General features: G+C 55.9%; 1 protein-coding gene across 1 annotated transcript in view; it reads right to left on the bottom strand.

Annotated features, from left to right (window-relative positions):
• WDR27 (WD repeat domain 27) overlaps positions 1–17,080 on the bottom strand; it is a 129,477-nt gene that overhangs the window by 90,417 nt on the left and 21,980 nt on the right. The window contains exons 6-19 of the mRNA XM_046004150.1: positions 16,199–16,312; positions 15,162–15,213; positions 13,704–13,774; positions 11,737–11,854; positions 10,672–10,792; positions 9,496–9,599; positions 8,336–8,403; positions 8,005–8,123; positions 7,298–7,383; positions 4,843–4,921; positions 4,024–4,098; positions 2,193–2,293; positions 1,618–1,803; positions 882–971 (exon numbers count right to left, since the gene is read on the bottom strand). Of these exons, the coding sequence (XP_045860106.1) occupies positions 882–971; positions 1,618–1,803; positions 2,193–2,293; positions 4,024–4,098; positions 4,843–4,921; positions 7,298–7,383; positions 8,005–8,123; positions 8,336–8,403; positions 9,496–9,599; positions 10,672–10,792; positions 11,737–11,854; positions 13,704–13,774; positions 15,162–15,213; positions 16,199–16,312 (1,384 nt within the window). The remainder of the gene's footprint in view (positions 1–881; positions 972–1,617; positions 1,804–2,192; positions 2,294–4,023; positions 4,099–4,842; positions 4,922–7,297; positions 7,384–8,004; positions 8,124–8,335; positions 8,404–9,495; positions 9,600–10,671; positions 10,793–11,736; positions 11,855–13,703; positions 13,775–15,161; positions 15,214–16,198; positions 16,313–17,080) is intronic.

The raw sequence follows: 17,080 nt of genomic DNA, 5'->3' as shown, positions 1-17,080 counted from the left end.
AACACCGGGAACCCGCACGAACTGCTCCCCGCTCCGCCCTGCACACAAGCAGCTCTGACCTCAAGGCCTGGCGAAGGGACCCCGGGTCGAACGGGCCGGCGGGCCTAGCCGGGACCTGGGCTGGGCTCCTCCTTCCGGCCCTCAGCTCCCCTGCCGCACACCTGCTCACCCAGCCACATGGACGGCCTCCCATCTCGGACGGCGGGTGCCCCTGCGGCGTGCACACGGGGGTGAAAAACCTCAGGAACAGAAGGAACAGGAACAAGACACATCCGAGTTCCCTGCTTCCCTGGGGCCAGGGCCTGGCCTGAGCCGTGTGGCCCCCACGCCACAGAGAAAGATGCAGGATGGCAGCGGCAGCCAGAGAACTCATCACAGGAAGCAACGTGTTCTCACTCAAGTCCGCCCTTTTTTAAGAACTGGTTTTTATGGGCACCTGGGTTAAGCCTCTGCCTTTGGCTCAGGTCATGGTCTCAGGGTCCTGGGATCGAGCCCCGCATCGGGCTCTCTGCTCAGCGGGGAGCCTGCTCGCTCTCTGCCTGCCTCTCTGCCTACTTGTGATCTCTGTCAAACAAATACATAAAATCTTAAAAAACAAAGGCCTGTGTACAGACGTTCCTAATTTTCCAAATGTGCTTCAGTCATGTTGGTAAGATCGGACTTTGCCCCCACAGAACTTTGGAGAAGCTGTGTTCCCTGACCGTGGGGCACTGCGACAGTCCTGCAGCCTGGACCCCGGCTCAGCAGGGCCCGTCTAGCTCGCTGAACCTCCACGCAAGCCTTCCTTCTGGGCCAGTCTGATCTGGAAGAGGAGAGCACCCCACACCCAGACAAGGAGACTCGCCGTAATTGACAGTAACGAAAAGTAACACACATCCTACCTGAAAACACAGTAGGCTTCCCAGTGAGATCAGCGCGGAGGACCAGCAACAAGTGGTTGGCTAAGCCACAGGCGAGCCGCCGTCCATCTCCTGCTTAAACAAGGTAAGGGACGTCCCTGTAAGATCAGAGCTCCTGGGAGCCACGCCTGCAGCAGGCAAATACAGAATCTGTAGCTAACCCGACGTTCGTCTTGTCAGGCAGTAAGGGAACCTGAAACAGCACGTGCTCAGTGGCCAACCACACTCTGTGGGTCCACTAGGTGGCCTCGCCCAGGACATCCTTTAGAGAGAGGATCTGGGAGTCAGGAGCCACAGGGCCAGTCAGAGTCAGCACGGGGTTCTGAACCCAGAGAACCCTGACCCCAAGGCACCCTGCCTCCCATCAACAGTAAAGACTCCCAGTACTCAGCCACGCAGGAATATCCAACCCTACCCCTAACATGGGGCAGAACTAAGCCACAGGCCCCCACGATTCTGCAGCCTTATCGCTAACCCATCACGCAGTCACAGGAGCAGAGAGAAGACCCTACCGCGTACCTCACACCACGAAGCTACTTCACTGACCACACCACGTATCTCACCTCCCCACATCCCTCAAACACGCTTGGGCCACACTCACATGACAACTGCAGGGAACTCGGCATGGCTGGAAGGAGCGAAAACTATAGGAATGCCCTGCAAATGCTGAGGGGTGGCCTTCCGGCCACCTGGACTGAGGGCAAACACGTCTTCTCACCTTGAGGTGAGTCTAGAAACCAGAAACAGCGCGCGCTTCTGAAGACAGAGCTCAGATCACAGAGTCGCCCAGATAGGAGCTGCTCCCCACTTCCTCTTCCGAGGAAGACCAGAGAAGACTCTGGCAGAGGCATTTCAACGCGTTTGAGGGTGACACGGCCGCCAGCAGCCCAAGACGCACCGGGCCCTGCAGGAAAGGCTCCATCTGGGGAGGGATGGCGACCACAGAGGACACCAAGGTCCACCCACCTTGAGCGATCTCCCCCACCCTCCGCGAACCAGCCCCTCAGCCCCCTGTGGCTCCCTCCAGCACTACCGAGGGAGGGTCACACACAGGGCACAAACCCAGGCGAGCCCCTAATTCCAAACGCAGGAGCTCCCGCGCTGCGGTGGCAGCCGGTACAAAGGCCCTAATGCCAGGCCACTCAAGGGTAACGTGACCTTTGATTTTCATCCAGACTCCAACAATACCAGAGAACTTCATGCCACCGGGATTTTTAAAGCTGTTTACGATGGAACAGTGGCAGTTCAGAGACCCTTGAAAACACAGCAGAGGGCAGCCCGGGCGCGGCGTACCTGAGTACTGGACACAGGCGGCGGCGGCGGGCGGCCCGTGCGCGAGGACAAGCTGCTTGTGGACTCTGGTTGGCAGAGAACGCTCCAAAGGGTACTCCTTACTTGAAGGAACAGCAGGACCATGCAGATCGAGAGAGTTCCGAGTGAGATAAGAGACAAAACGAGGGCTAGAAATGCCGGCTTCTCCCGTTCACCCGTGCAACGTCACTCTCCCCCGTGGAATGCCTACAAACGCGTGCGAATCCACGCAACAGCTCCGCCAAGTGCACTTCCATCCCAGGGAGCCGAAACGCATGCACCCTAAGGGCAAACCGTCAAGGGTTTCTCATGGGTGACGTGCACTGAGGCGACTGTGCCAGGACTCGGCGAGACAGACATACTGTCCTTCCCAGTTTCCTAGTCTGTGTGTCACGACAGTGATTGCTCACGTGCTCTGCACACGGCCTGCATCTGCCATGAAAATAACCACATTCCCGGTCTGTGGAAGGGACCGCGGATGGCTTGGGGAAAAGGACCGACGGCCAGGACACGTGCAGGGGCGGCCCAGGTGGGGGGATCCCACCGGCCGGGGGAGCAGGCAGCATGGCCCCCTGAAGGCACTTGGGTTTGGCAGCCTCTGGGCGGCAGCAAGGCCACGGGCACGGGGCCAGCCAGGGTGCTGGAGGCTCCTGCCTGCCACCCTGTGCCCCCCACCAGCCCTCCACCCCGGTCCAGAGCCACCCGTCACACAGTGTTGTATGCGCTTCGGCGAGCATGGAAGGGCACCAGGCACACGGCAGAGGTTGTGGTAAAAGTGGAAGTTACTGGCGACAAGTCACGTTTTGTCACACCTTTGGAGGCCGCACGAGCTGGAAAGCCACGCAAGCCCACCCCACAGCCGGCAGCACCATCCTTCTGGAGTGAAATTCGGTCGGTGTTCAGAGGAGCCTTTCCCAGAGGAACACTGGCCTGTGCCCAGGACGTTGTCTGGGGTCCTCCCCTCCCGGGAACCCCTCAACGGAATGCCCCCGGGCCAGGAACGCATCGAAGGCCACTGGTTCCGTCTGGAGAGCTGGGCTCTCGTAGGACAAAGTCACCAAGAAGATCAGACTTGAGTGCAGCTCTTGGTGCTGTGCTCCGTCCCTAACCACCGGTCTGGGTATCACAGGGTCTGAGGGCACCTGCTGGGGTCACATCCTCGCCGTCGACGCTGAGACAGGAGCAGCAGAGAAGGGCGGGAAGAGCCTCGGGGCACAGGAAACAATCAACGGGGTACAAGCAGCATTCTGCCAGTGACCGCCCGAGCGCAGATGTGCCGGGGACGAGAGCAAGTGGCATTTCAGCCAGCACCACCGCCCGGAATCTCTGTCCAGATGCGGACACCTCCCTGTGTGCGACCGGGAGCATCCTGGGGGTCCCCCCACACCTCCCTGTGCAGGCGCACGGGGCCCGGGGACCGGCAGGGCTGGCCGGGGTCCCGCAGGTACAGTGCCCGCTGGACAGGAAGCAAGTCCAGGCCCCGCGCTCATCTCAGGCCGACAGCCCTGTCAGCGCTCACGGTCTTCCATCCGGTTACTACCCGACAGACTTATCCAGAAGCGCCCTTCACCGACCACTATGCTTTCTAAAACAGAATTGTAACCAAAATTAAACTTCCCCAGTTGTTAAGGTGGTGAAGAGAGCAGCCTGTCTGAGAAAGGATTAATAAGGAAGAACCGAATGTGACCAAAAGGCCATGTACAGCCAAGTAATAACGTATCCCCAAACACCTCCTAGGCCGCACAGCTGCCGGAAACAAACAGCCTCCCCAAATCACGTCACGTCTACTTTGGGGAAACTAGCTGCGCACCACCTGTGACCGTCGCTCCGTGGAAAAGAGCGGCCGCCGCTGCTCCTGGTGTTGGTCTTTGGCAAGAACATAGTTGCGCTGTGGGAAGAAACCATGTTACTCTCAAAAATGACAGTTCAAGCTTCTTAAGAGACCTGCATTTTGCAGCAGAATGTACACACGTATTTACATATATTAATGCTTTCTGTGTCCCACACTAGGAATACACTGAACATTCAATTACTTTAACCCTAACTATCCTTCCACTCAGACACCGGCGGAAGCATCCCGGAGACACGGTCTCCTTCCGGAGAAGGAAGCTACAGACTCACATCAGAAACTGAGCTGCATTTGTGGACCGTATTTGCGAACCTACTCAGAAACAGAAGTGACATCACTGGGAAGTCATGCTAAAAATCGGATTATCGCATATTGGCAGTAGCTGAACAGTCGCCTGGTACTGGCCTGTTACTCAGATGAAGAAACAAGACCCCAGAGATGCTGGGACCCAGGGAGCCGAGCCTCGGGGAGGCATGGGGCACAGCCACAGCCTCACCCCACACCCGCATCCAAGCTGCACGGAGCAAGCAGCAAACAGCACACTCGGTATCGGGCTGTGCCCCGAGCCACAGGACAGGGGGCGCAGGACAGGGGGGCCTGGGCTCCGGCCACCGCCGCAGGCTCTGCACACGCCGCAGGAGCCGCAGGTCCTCCGGGGCTGAGGAGGGCTGGGACACAGATGAGGGAGGACACCAGCCCCAGGAGGACGGGAGAAGAGGGCTCAGGCGTCCCGATCCCTGTGTCCACGTCCCAGCACGCGCAGCCGCGGAGCCGTTTACTCACCGCGGTGCGGACGCATACCCAGACGACCTCACTTGGCTGCGGAAAACCAGGGGCCGGTCCTTAACGGCGCTCCGCACTGCTGGAAAACAAGCGTCAAAGGGAGCACCAGTGAACATGACAAGAACAAAGTGCTTGAGAACAGAAAAGCTCACACAAATGGGATGAGGCTAAGACCTAAAAACTTCAGAGGTTTCATACTTGACGCCAAACCCACCACTACCAGCAAAGGTTACATAAAGGGCATTAAAAGTGTGAGAAAACAAGAACGTGTCTTTCTCATTCCTCAAACGACACTGAATGTGTGTTCGGTATCTGGACGACACACCAGCTCGCGTTGTAACCACACGGGCCCACATCGTCGCCCGGTCTGTGTGAGTCTGTCCACGGGACGGTAAAGACCGACCATCAGGCGCAGTTCGCTCCAGAAACCTGTGGCAAAGCCATCTTTTCTACGAACAAGAATGGCAGCGATCGTAAGTGAACTCAAATTTCTCACTTATGCTCTTATTCACCATATGACAGAACAAGAAAGAAAAGCCACTGAAACACAATGGCGATAAAAGCTATTGCCCTGTTTTAACATCAGTCTCCCACGACACGGCGGACCTATAAAACTCTGACATGTGTGAACTCGCCACAACCATTTATGAATCCCAAAAATGCTCTCAGAGGAGACAAAATTCTGCCAGAATGACTTATTTTTACATACGTTTAATACTTGGTATCCAAAAGGAGCATTCTGTACCAGAGTAGAAAACTAACTTTAGAAAAACGGATAACTGAATAACATGGAGTTACTTCTAAAATAGTTCTCTTTTTAAAAAAAAACAGATTTAGTTCTGTTTCTGGCATTGTTTCAAACCTGACAACCTGGACCGTGTTCCCTTCAGAAGCCGAGTGGAGCCAAGGGGCAAACCATTAACGGGGGCAGGGATGTGACCACGGGGCAGGGATGTGACCGGGAGGTGGGGATACATTCTGGCTCACACAAGGCAGAGCCCCACTGCCGGGGGAGAGGCCGGCGCCTCAGGGGACACCTGGAGATAAAACTACACCCTGGGGGGACCCAGAATACCTCTCCACATCAGTGTCAAGGGAAGGAAAAAGTCTCCAAGGAAAGAAAGCCAACAGGAAAATATTTTCAGGATCAGAGAACAAGCTTACAGAGGCATTAGTATACTTGATCAGGAGAAGGTCTTGAAATTACCAGAAGAAAGCTCATGAATCTGTAAATGCATACTATTTTCATAAATGCCCAAAGCACTAAAGTAAAGCACGACTTCCACTATGACTAACACAAGGACATAGGAATGGGGAATTCCTTGAGGAAGCTGCTGCTTAATAAGGTAGGGCAGCCGACTTCCTGCTGAGCAGTGCTCTCAGCGGTTTCCAGACCCAGTGGGAGGGAGAGGGGGAGCAGAGAGAGCAGGAGGGGATGACCCGATCCCCAGGGGAACAGGCGGGCAGGGACCTGTGAGGGTGGCCGTCGGGGGCACTGCACGGTCTTTCTCAGGACGACAGTCAAGGATGTCAGAAGGTCTCCCGGGGAAGGGAGGGGGCGGCTGACACAGGGGCCCACTGGGGCAGGACAGGATCCCCATGAGCGGAGAGCCTGGAGTCTGAGCAGTGGGGCCCAGCCCTGCCCGGTCCTTCGGCCTCCAGGAGCTGAGTCCCTCATCAGAGACGGAGGTGAAAGCAGACTGAGCTATTGCTTAGAGCTACTGTTCTACGGGCTTTTAATGAGGTCAGTAAGGGGCTAATTAACAAGACTGATTAGGATGCTGGGTTGGTCACGGAAGGGGAAAAAACAATCATTATCAATGATTATCACAATGGAAACAAATGGGATGTAACGAAGTCTATCATCTTAAAGCACAAGTCAATTTTAAAATCATTTCTCTGTAAAAAGCAACACGTGAATTTGTTTTATGCTTGTAATAAAGCAATGAGAAAAATTCTGGAGACAAAGGGAAATAATTTATATGGGCTGGCAGACACCAGAGAATCAGCACTGGTTTCCACGTAACGGCATCACGACGAGGTAAGCAAACGTGCACGTGTCCTAGAAGCGCGTGCTGAAGTGCACAGCGCCAACAGCATGATGTTTGTGACGGGCTTGGAAACGCCTCAGCACAGAGGGCAAGAAAAGCAGCTCCCACGGCACGTGAGCAGCCGCAGGCACCACAGCTCTCCTGGCCACGAGAGCATCAGCGCTTTTAAATGTTTCTGAAGTCCTAAGACTTCTACCCCATTCAGGAAAAGAAACATCTAGCACATTCCCTACCATAAACGGCACGTAACGCCCATGTGAGAGGCAGAGAAATGAAGGAACGCCAGAAGGGAGGAAACCGGAACTTTCTTGCTGCCCAACGTGAATTCACGAAGTAAGAGAAGGTGCCAACGGCGCGGGGCCGGAGAGCACCCGAGCTTCGTGTGCAGCGCCCGAGTACACTACCTGATCCAGACGGCGCCTGCGGAGCCGGCTGCGCCCCGTCCTCAGCGGGTCTGAAGCGCAGCGGAGACGTGGACAGAACGTGGGCGCTACGGGAGAAACATAAACAGCACCAGGAGAGCAAACTCGCACACGGGGCTCGTAGCAAGGACACCTGCATTTCAGGACAGTCACAAGCAGCTCGTAACTCGTGTACACACGGGCGTGCAAGGTTGGCAACCAGTCGAGCTCGTCCGTACACTTCCAAGAAATACACTTCAGTCTTTTTAATAAAAGTGTATTTCCTAATGTCCATGCTATCCTGGATTACAGTAAGATAAACGATGCATCATTTAGTCTCACACAAGCCAGAAGGAAAGCCACCAGCAATCACCTCTTTCGCGCAGGATCGGCACACTTGCAGTTCACTAAGCTTTACTTTTCTCTCTTAAGATCAAAGGGACGGGGGGCGCCTGGAGGCTCAGTGGGTTAAAGCCTCTGCCTTCGGCTCAGGTCATGGTCTCAGGGTCCTGGGATCGAGCCCCACATCGGGATCTCTGCTCAGCGGGGAGCCTGCTTCCTCCCTCTCTCTCTCTGCCTGCCTCTCTGCCTACTTGTGATCTCTGTCTCTCAAATAAATAAATAAAATCTTTAAAAAAAAAAAAATCAAAGGGACAGGAACTCTAGCAGCGCTGCAGGCGCACAAACACAGCAGGCACAGGCGGCCGTACCGAGGCAGCACGCACAGACCCCTTCCTGCGGCGTGCCCGGGCGACCTCACCAGCGCGGCCACGTGGATCTCCAGCAAGGCGATCTTATGGCCAAACAAGGACGTGAGTAAGCAGACAGCCTGCACGGGACAGTCAACACAGAGCACACGTTTGCGACGCCCATCGTGAGCACGGCCACGATGACGTCAGCAGTTCCCGTCCACCACGCCGGGCCCCGAGTGCGTCCTAAACTGCCGCCTACGAGACCGCGACCCGCCAGCCAGCCCCACGGTCCTCTGGGTCCGAGTGAGCATGCAGCTAAGCCCGGAGACATGTGTCAGGCACGACTCACCTTGTCACCCCCCGCTCCGCTCTCCACTGCACACGACCCGGCAACCCGAATGCTGAGGCTCCTGAAGTCTTCGTTCCCAGCAAAGAGAAACAGACCAGCAATGCTGGCGGTAAGCGGGGACCAGCCCCTCGCTGACACAGCTGTGCCCACAGGCCTGTTCCGGGGCTGCTGAGCCCTGACCCCCTGGCCTGAGCAGCCCAGTCATGGGGACAAAGGCGCCCACAGGGTTAGGGGGTTAGGGGGTTAGGGTTAGGGGTTAGGGTTTGAGGGTTAGGGTTTAGGGGTTAGGGTTAGGGTTAGGGGTTAGGGTTAGAGGGTTAGGGGTTAGGGGTTAGAGGTTAGGGTTAGGGTTAGAGGGTTAGGGGTTAGGGGTTAGGGGTTAGGGGTTAGCTGTTACAGTTAGGGTTAGTGTCAGGGTTAGGGTGCTGCGCACACTGTAGCCAGAGGGAGCCGGAAAGAACTCGGTTCCCGGAGCAGGTTCAGATGGACCTTCTTGGGCGAGCAGGAAGAGAGACAGGCGCTCTGGCCAGCAGAGGTTTGGAGGGTTCTAACAAAGTCCTCAAGGTGAGGAAAGGCACAGTGACTTCCCACCAAGAGGGAGGCATGGGCTGGCCAAAGCTAAGAACTCAGACTCTGTCCCCAAAGCATGAGAGCCTTAAAAGAGAAGGGAGGGAGCTTGCATCCACAGGTGACCTTGGCTGAGGCACACAGGGAGGGCAGAGGGTCGACTCTGCGCATGATGTTAACAGAACCTGAGGGCCAGAACCAGGGCTGGACAGGAGGGCGCCCCAGCTCAGTTCAGACAAGTTGAGTCTGATAAGCTCATGAGGCCCTCCGGTCACCTGTCATGGTGTTATGTCTCCAGGGGGAAGCACTGATGGTGTGGACTTCAGACTCCTGGGCAGGAGGCTGGGACAGACACGGGAGTGCTGAAGAGAACAAGTGTCCCTCGCAGCCCTGCACGCACCTGGAGGATGGGATGACTGGGGACCAAGGGCAGGGAGACCCACCAAGAGCTGGAAGCAGACTCGAAGTATGTCCTTGAGACCCTCCGCAGAGGCTGCCCGTGGCCGTCTGCACGTTCTGATGGCCAAGTGTCCCACACCGAGAGGGTCGTTCTCGCAGACGCCAAAGAAAAAGGGAACTGAACTTGATCTTACCCTTGTAGTGTAAGGCGGCTTCCATTTCGAAGCTTGCCATGTTAAGTAAGAACAGGCCCACTGAGCTCCCGATCCATAAGCACTCGGCGCTCGCAGAAGGAGGACTAATTTGGAGGAAAAGGAGAAAACGCCCAGCTCATGTCCCTCCTCAGGCTCCCATCCCCCCCACACCAAGCCCCAAGCGTCTTGCAGGTGGCGGCTCTTGGCACTCGGGGTCTCCGACTATCCTCCACTCGGCTGGCATTTCGGTTTCGGGGGACATCTGCTGTCCGGTGAAGACAAGTACTAAAGAGCCACAGTGGATCCCAACTCGATCACAATCAGCACGGTTTTCCCTTCTCTGAGGCCACGGGACTCTCTGCCCAGGGGGCGTCCCTGCGAGAGGGGCGGCGCGGCACACTGCCACGCGGGGCAGCAGCAAACAGACGGAAGGCGCAGAGCCCCGGGGAGGGCAAACACAGCTCCGCTTCCTCTACTAGTTGTCAGTGGATAAGCCTCCTCGGCTGGGCCAGACCTGGGACCCGGAACCACTATTGGCGGCCTCTCTGCCACCGGCCCATCCGTCCCCTGGAGCCTCTGACCACCCTGACATCCATGAGCGCTCTCGGGCCTTCGTGCTCCCACAGCCACCCCGGGGTCGGACGAACGGTCCGTGTGCATCCGGGGCAGGAAGCCCCGCCAACCCTCAAGGAGCCCCGGCACAGGCCACCTCAGACGTCCGTTCCGCACCGCGGGTGTTGGGGGCAGACCTGCAGGGCGCCTGTGCACAGACCTGGCCCGCAGCACGGCAGCTCCCCACCCTGTGAAGCCCCACCTTGTTTGGGAAGACAGAGGCTCCTCCCTCCTCGTCCCTAGAGCTCTCGGGACTCAGAGTGAAAGTCCTCCTGGCACACTCTGAAATGTCTGCGGGGGGCACAGATGGGGGAGGTCCAGAATGACTTATGACTACGTCCCCCTTCACCTTGTTCCCATCAAGATCTGCCTAGACTTCGGTGGGCAAAATTAACAGCCACTTCATTTATTGAACAGACTTAAACCACTGCCCAAGTTTACCAGCTTTAAGACCTTAACATTATTAAAGACAAAAATACTAGGCTTTGTTTTAATCCTTCCTAAAAAGTGAACCTCACTTCAGAGGCTTTCCTCAGGGGCCCTAGGGCAGCTCGTCACACTCACCCCCCACACTCGGCAGGGAGGACGTCGGACAGATCACATGGCGCCAGACCCAGGACCGGGAGGCTTGCTTCAACCACCTCTCCCTGCTCCAGGCCGTCTGTGCAGGGATGCGGACTGTCTTCTAGGAACAGAATTGATGGCCTGAGTTACGGGATTAAAGGGGTCCACCGAGTTCAGGCAGACAGCTGGCCGCACGGGATGCTGGAGGAAAGACGTGTGGGTCAGAACAACTCAGATCGGTTCTCGGGTCAAGGAAAACAGCCACACGTGCACGTGACTGAGACTGAGATTATAAACACCGAGTACACCCCACACGTGAGGCCTGTCGGGAAGAAAGGGGGCGTTCCAGGCCACCAGAGTTGAACTCTGTTCCTAAAGCAGGATCACGTTCCCCTCCAAATAAACGGCACTTACACAAGGAACAGTGAAAGCCGAGACGGAAGCATTAGCAAGAAAACAGATATACTGGATAAAGGTAATTTCTGAGTTCTTCAAAAGAAATTGCTTAAAACCACACACACACACACAAAGACAGAACTAAACCAAAAGGAAGAACGGTGATGAGAAGCTTGAGAGCAGCAGCGAAAAGATGCCTTTGCTGGAACGTGAATCACGACAGCACGGCCGCAGGACGGTCAGAAGGAAGACCCCCGGCGCCTCCCGCATGGCCCCCATCCTTCCGTGACAGTGACGCTGTGCAGGCATTCGACAAATGGCGAGGGAGAAAGGCATGGCCCCGTGGAAGCAACCGTGGGCAGAGGGAGGGGACTCCCGCAAAGAAGGGGGCTGGCCCAGGTGGGCTGGGGGACCGCGGCACAGGACAACCACCAGAAGGTGGGAAGAGGCTGCTGGGGTCGGAGGGGGGATGCGTGCTCTCCTCGTCAGCGGACCCCACCCCGGCACGGGATGAGCCGCTGTCCCCTGTGCTGGTGCGTGTCTGAGGTCAGACGCCAGACTTCGCACACCAAGAACTGTCCCTGCAGGCGCTCCCTTCAAACCGCCCAACTGGCAGGCTGCACAGGGGCCCCGTGGGGGGTTCCCGTGGGAGGGTCTGAGTGACGTTACCTGGCAGGCTGCACGGCCTGGACTCAGCCCTCCTGGAGAAACTCTCTCTCTTCTTCTTCAGGTCGACTTGTGTCACACAACGGTAATCATGTCCTTCGACCAAACTAAAGATCCAAAGCTGGAAAAGCCAACGAGGCACAGACCACAGGTCTGTCATCACTGGGCCCCGGTGAACACGTGGTGCCGGCCCCGGAGAAGGCTCCGTGTGGAGCCGGAGACTAGCCCCATGCGGAGAGCCTGCGGGACCCTTCCTCTGCCAGTCGGACCCCTCCCTCCCCCTTCCTAGCCCCGCACACCCATTCTGCGGACGGACGTGAGTTTATAAACCACAGCCCCAGAGGGCCTGCGCTCTGATCCCCACTGGTCCAGGCCAGTCTCTCGGAACCCAACACCAGGAACACAGCCACAAGTACGGTGGGCACGTTACTGGCAAAAACGCAAAGGAAGGGGCACCTGGGTGGCTCAGTGGGTTAAAGCCTCTGCCTTCGGCTCGGGTCATGACCCCAGGGTCCTGGGATCGAGCCCCGAATCAGGCTTCTGCTCAGCGGGGAGCCTGCTTCCTCCTCTCTCTCTCTGCCTGCCTCTCTGCCTGCTTGTGATCTCTGTCTGTTAAATAAAATAAATAAAATCTTTAAAAAAAAATAGTATAGGAACAGCACTCACCTTTGTCAAAGGGAAAAACAAAACTACTTATTTTCCAAAAATACATCTGTGATATTGTGACTTAGAACAAGAAATACACGTTTTTGGACTTCCTGTTTCCAGCACAGAGGTCTTAAAACCCTATGAACTTTCCAAGCATTGAGTGACAAAGGTATTTTTTTGTTGCGTTAACAAGGTGACTTTTTCCTCAACTCCCTCTCCTCTCCATCTCCCCATGTCCTCCATGTTATTTGTTATGGGAAACTGGAAGGGGAGATGAACCATGAGAGACTATGGACTCTGAAAAACAACCAGAGGGTTTTTTTTTTTTTTTTTTTTTTTTTAAAGATTTTATTTATTTATTTATTTGACAGAGAGAGAGATCACAAGTAGATAGAGAGGCAGGCAGAGAGAGAGAGAGGGAAGCAGGCTCCCCGCTGAGCAGAGAGCCCGATGCGGGACTCGCTCGTCTCTGTCCCCCGCCGCCTCCTTTACCAGACCCGTCAGCGGCGGAGGACGGCGCTCGCTCGGTGAGGCGTCCCTCTTGGTGTCCGCACGGGTCAGGGTCTCAGGGTCCCGGCACCGAACCGTGGTCGGGCTCCCTGCCCTGCTGGCTGGGGAGTGGCCGAGGTTCTCGCTCCCGCTGCCCCTACCCTCCTGCCCGCCCCGCGCTCCTTGCAATGCACACCGAGTCTTCGCGCACGGGGCTGCTGCGCCCACAAGACGCGTCCCCTGAGGTCCGCAGGGCGCTCTGGAGGATCCGTGGAACCCAGCAGGGGCTGCAGGCCCGTCCCGAAGCGGCCAGGTCGCGCGGAGCCCGAGGCCGCACCACCGTGGGCGGCATGTGAAGGGGCCCATCTCCTGGGGCTGCAGGCAGACGGGGTCACAACGGGCTGACATCGCGGGACACCCGGCCGGTGTGTGGGGCGCGGCCCGTGTGCCTGCGGTGACCAGAACTGCCGGCGGCCAGGTGCTCTGCCCATGAGGGAGCGAGAGCTGCCTTATTTGCCAACAGGGCATCTTGCCCAAATTATCTCAACAGCAACGTTTTAAGAAGAGAACAGTATCCATGCTTTGTGAATACACCTGAATTTCTCACCTAAAAAAAGTTCTGAAAAAAATCAAGTCTTTTTCAAACTCTACTGTGAAGCTGGGTCCTGTGCCGACCGTGTGTGGGCGCGAGTACGTGGGAGCCCCACGGCGACCCTGGGTCCGCGGTCCCTCCCAGCAGGAAGAGCACAGGGGAGCGAGCACAGACCTCTTGGCGGCGCTCACGCGGTCACCACAGCGTCTGACCACGTAGCTGGAGGTCCTGCTTCCCTCACCTGGCCATGCGCGCATCCCGTCACCAGCTGTCGGCTCCCCGCGTGGATGAGGAGACTCAGGAGAGGGGAGGCTACGAACGGGACACACGATACATATCTGTAAAAACTCCGCTGGAAACATCTGAGTTTTACTTCTACTGTTTTTAGTCAGTCTGAACACTCCTGAAATAATTCCCTCTGCAGAAAGCAGAACCCTGAGTGCATACACATTTCGAGAAGGTGCGTGCGTGGGGAGGGAGTGAAGCCGCCCCCCACACAGCCCACGGCAGCTCCCGTGGAGCCCGGCCCGACCCGCACAGACCATCCCCCAGGCCGAGCTGCGCCTTCACCCACGCTGCCCCCAGTAGCCATGAAGCTTGCAACAGAAGTAACACGTTTATGGCATCAGTCAGGAAAACAGCAAGTAAATGATGCTTACTGCTTGAACTGTTGCCTCGCATGTCATTTAAAAGTTATTCTGAATCTACACTGTCAAAAATTCAGGAGGAAAATGGGGCCCCTGGGTGGCTCAATGGGTTAAAGCCTCTGCCTTCGGCTCAGGTCATGATCTCAGGGTCCTGGGATCGAGCCCCGCATCAGGCTCTCTGCTTAGCGGGGAACCTGCTTCCCCCTCTCTTTGCCTGCCTCTCTGCCTACTTGTGATCTCTGTCAAATAAATAAATAAAATCTTTAAAAAAAAAGAAAAAGAAAAGAATTCAGGAGGAAAATTAAGACAAATGGACATTTTAAAACATGTCCTAAATAAACTAAATGACATCAAAATCGAATTAGTAACTATTTTCTTGACAGTTCAAAAATAATTCCACAAGTTAATTTCAGGAAAATAATGCCAATGGAATTCCAAGAAATGTTGTTTTGTCCCTGAGACTGACGATGTATCCCAGCTGATAAAGCTTCCTCCTCCGCGCACGACTGTGACGCCAGGAAGGACACAGAGTCTCTGGGAAGACACTGGGTACCGAGGCATGGCCCGTGTGCTAAGCTGCATTTTTGTGTGATTCATCCCGAGAAAGGGGCTTCCTTGGGCAGCAGGATGTGCGCCGGGAGCACAGGAACACCGGCCAGGACATGTGTGAAGACCTAGTGGCCTATAGTAGGGGACTCACTGCCAGACAGACTGAGAGCTCAGGGCTGGACAGAACTTCCCGCCTGAGCACAGTCTCCGATCCGCCAGGCAGACGCACCCTGTGCTGGCCTGGCCACCCCCCTTCCCAGGACAGCAGAGGCAGGCTGCTCGCTTCTCCCACACACCAGTACGCTGCTCAGTGTGCAAGCATATGCTCACTTTTAAATTAAAAACTTCCAGAAATACACCTCTTCAGTGAATCCTTACAAGGTGTAGATGGGAGGGAAACTCTCAGACCCCTTTGAGTGGGAAACCTCCAGCTTATAAACACACGCGGAAATAACGAGTCCACGAAGCCCACTGGCAAAACAGACACACGAGTTTTAAGGCACCTGTGAGCACTGACGAGTTGTAGATCAGTGATCCCATGTGATGATCCCAAACCTTCGGAAAGACACATTTCTTCAGAAGATACACACAAATTTTGTTTCGACCCACATTCCTGATGTAGCTTGAACTGATATGTCTACTCGGCTACAGATGAATTTGTGTGAGCGGTTACCTGAAGGAGAAGATGATAAAATAGGTATATAAATCATAAAACTGTAGAAACACCATAAAAGATTTCAGAATCATATGGAAAAAAGCTAACATTTCCAGAAGTAAGCATCTGTGGGTCCGGAAGACCCAAGACAGGGCTGCAGACATCTCCAGCACCCAGAGAGGGGCCGGCCAGAGTCTCCACCGTCTGACTGTCAGGTGTCTGCCTGGGGGGGGGGGGGGGGGGGGGGCCGGCCATGGTCCCTGCTGTCTGTAAGGTGCCAGTGCATGTTTTTGGACACACTTTAGTGATTTCCAGACTCAGCCCCTGTCCTCAAAATCCCCATGAAACGATGGGCGCCCTCACAGCCCGTGTGTCTGCAGTAGCTGGAGGGGCTTGGCGGGGCCCGGTAGGGAAGCAGCCCCCCGAGGGCCAGATGACCCAGCAGGAGTTTCAGTCTCTCTCCTCCCCTACCCCGCCGTGTAAACCTCCCACACCTCTTCTTCCAGTCACGCGGTACACGTCCTCACTGGGTCAGCAGTATAATGACCCTAATACTAGCTGGCTGGGAGCTGGAGGAGAACGGAGCTGGTGTCTTAGATTATTTTCTTCTTCAGCTCGATTTAGTTCTGATTGAAGCCTCTAGTTTTGGAAAATGGCGTTTTTGCTCTGGGCCCTCGGGGAAATACTGTGGAGTCCATTCATGTTCTAGCTCCCCCGGGCCTTGGATTTGAGGGGGAAGGTCCCACAGCGGACCCAAGCGCCCCGGGAATGCTGGGACACGCCCAGCTGACACCTCTGGCCAAGTTCAGGACAGAAGCGTGGCACAAATACAATCACAGGTGTGCGGTGGCAGCAGGCCAAGCACTCCGGTATCCACGGCCTGACCTTAAAGCTCCTGTCTTCCGACACTGAGACGATGATACGTGTTTGCCACGGACAGAACTCGGCTGCGGTCACGGCGCCCCGGTGACCCTCCAGCTCGGCTAGCGTAGACTGGCTCTGGGAGGATTTGTGAAGGAAGATCAGTAACTGAACATTCTGGCAATCGTGGTTATTAAGAAGTCAGGCACGTCTCACAGAAAACAGTTTCTGTTAAGCTCTACTTTGCAGAACTCCCCTTTCCGAATGGGAAGCTGCCTGTACCTAAACCGAGAAGCGAAAATGCAGATGGTTGAGCCAAGGGGGCACGGGCTGCCCCTTACGCCTCTTATCGCCAGACAAGTAAAAGTAAAAGGGGGGGTGTCTTAATGTGCATCGGAACACGGACATCCCCAGGCTGGATGTTAGGAAATGCTCATTTCTGCTACCTCCGGTGTCTACGGTAGGAAACAGTCCTTGTCCATGACAACATCGTGTCCCAGGACATAATGGTTTCCTTCCAGTATCTGCGGTCGTGTGTGACATCGGTGTGTTGTCTGTGTTCAGTCGACGTCTTTCAAAGAAAAGTTCGGAAGCTGGTCACAGAGGGCCGCACAGTCTAGAACAGGCACCGGCCCCTCGCTCTCCGTCCGTGTGGTCAAGGCCTGACTCGGGCTCCTCACCTTCTCTTTCCGGGACAGTTGCGCTTCCTTCCGACCCTGACGTGCTTGCTGTCCTCCCCGCTCGTCTGTGTTCCTTCTCCCAACACGAGGCTGGTGAGCTTTGCTATGCATGGCGGGTGCCTTAATGGGATCACTGAATCCTACGACACGTCCCATCGGCGGGGACCTCACTTATGACGTGAGCATTGCGTCATGCGTGAGCCTCAGCTGCACACCTTGGCCGAGA

The sequence above is a fragment of the Meles meles genome, chromosome 5, assembly GCF_922984935.1.
Source record: "Meles meles chromosome 5, mMelMel3.1 paternal haplotype, whole genome shotgun sequence".
Classification (NCBI taxonomy): domain Eukaryota; kingdom Metazoa; phylum Chordata; class Mammalia; order Carnivora; family Mustelidae; genus Meles; species Meles meles.
Note: the sequence above shows the minus strand (reverse complement) of the source record. Positions and strands in the feature narration are given on the sequence as shown.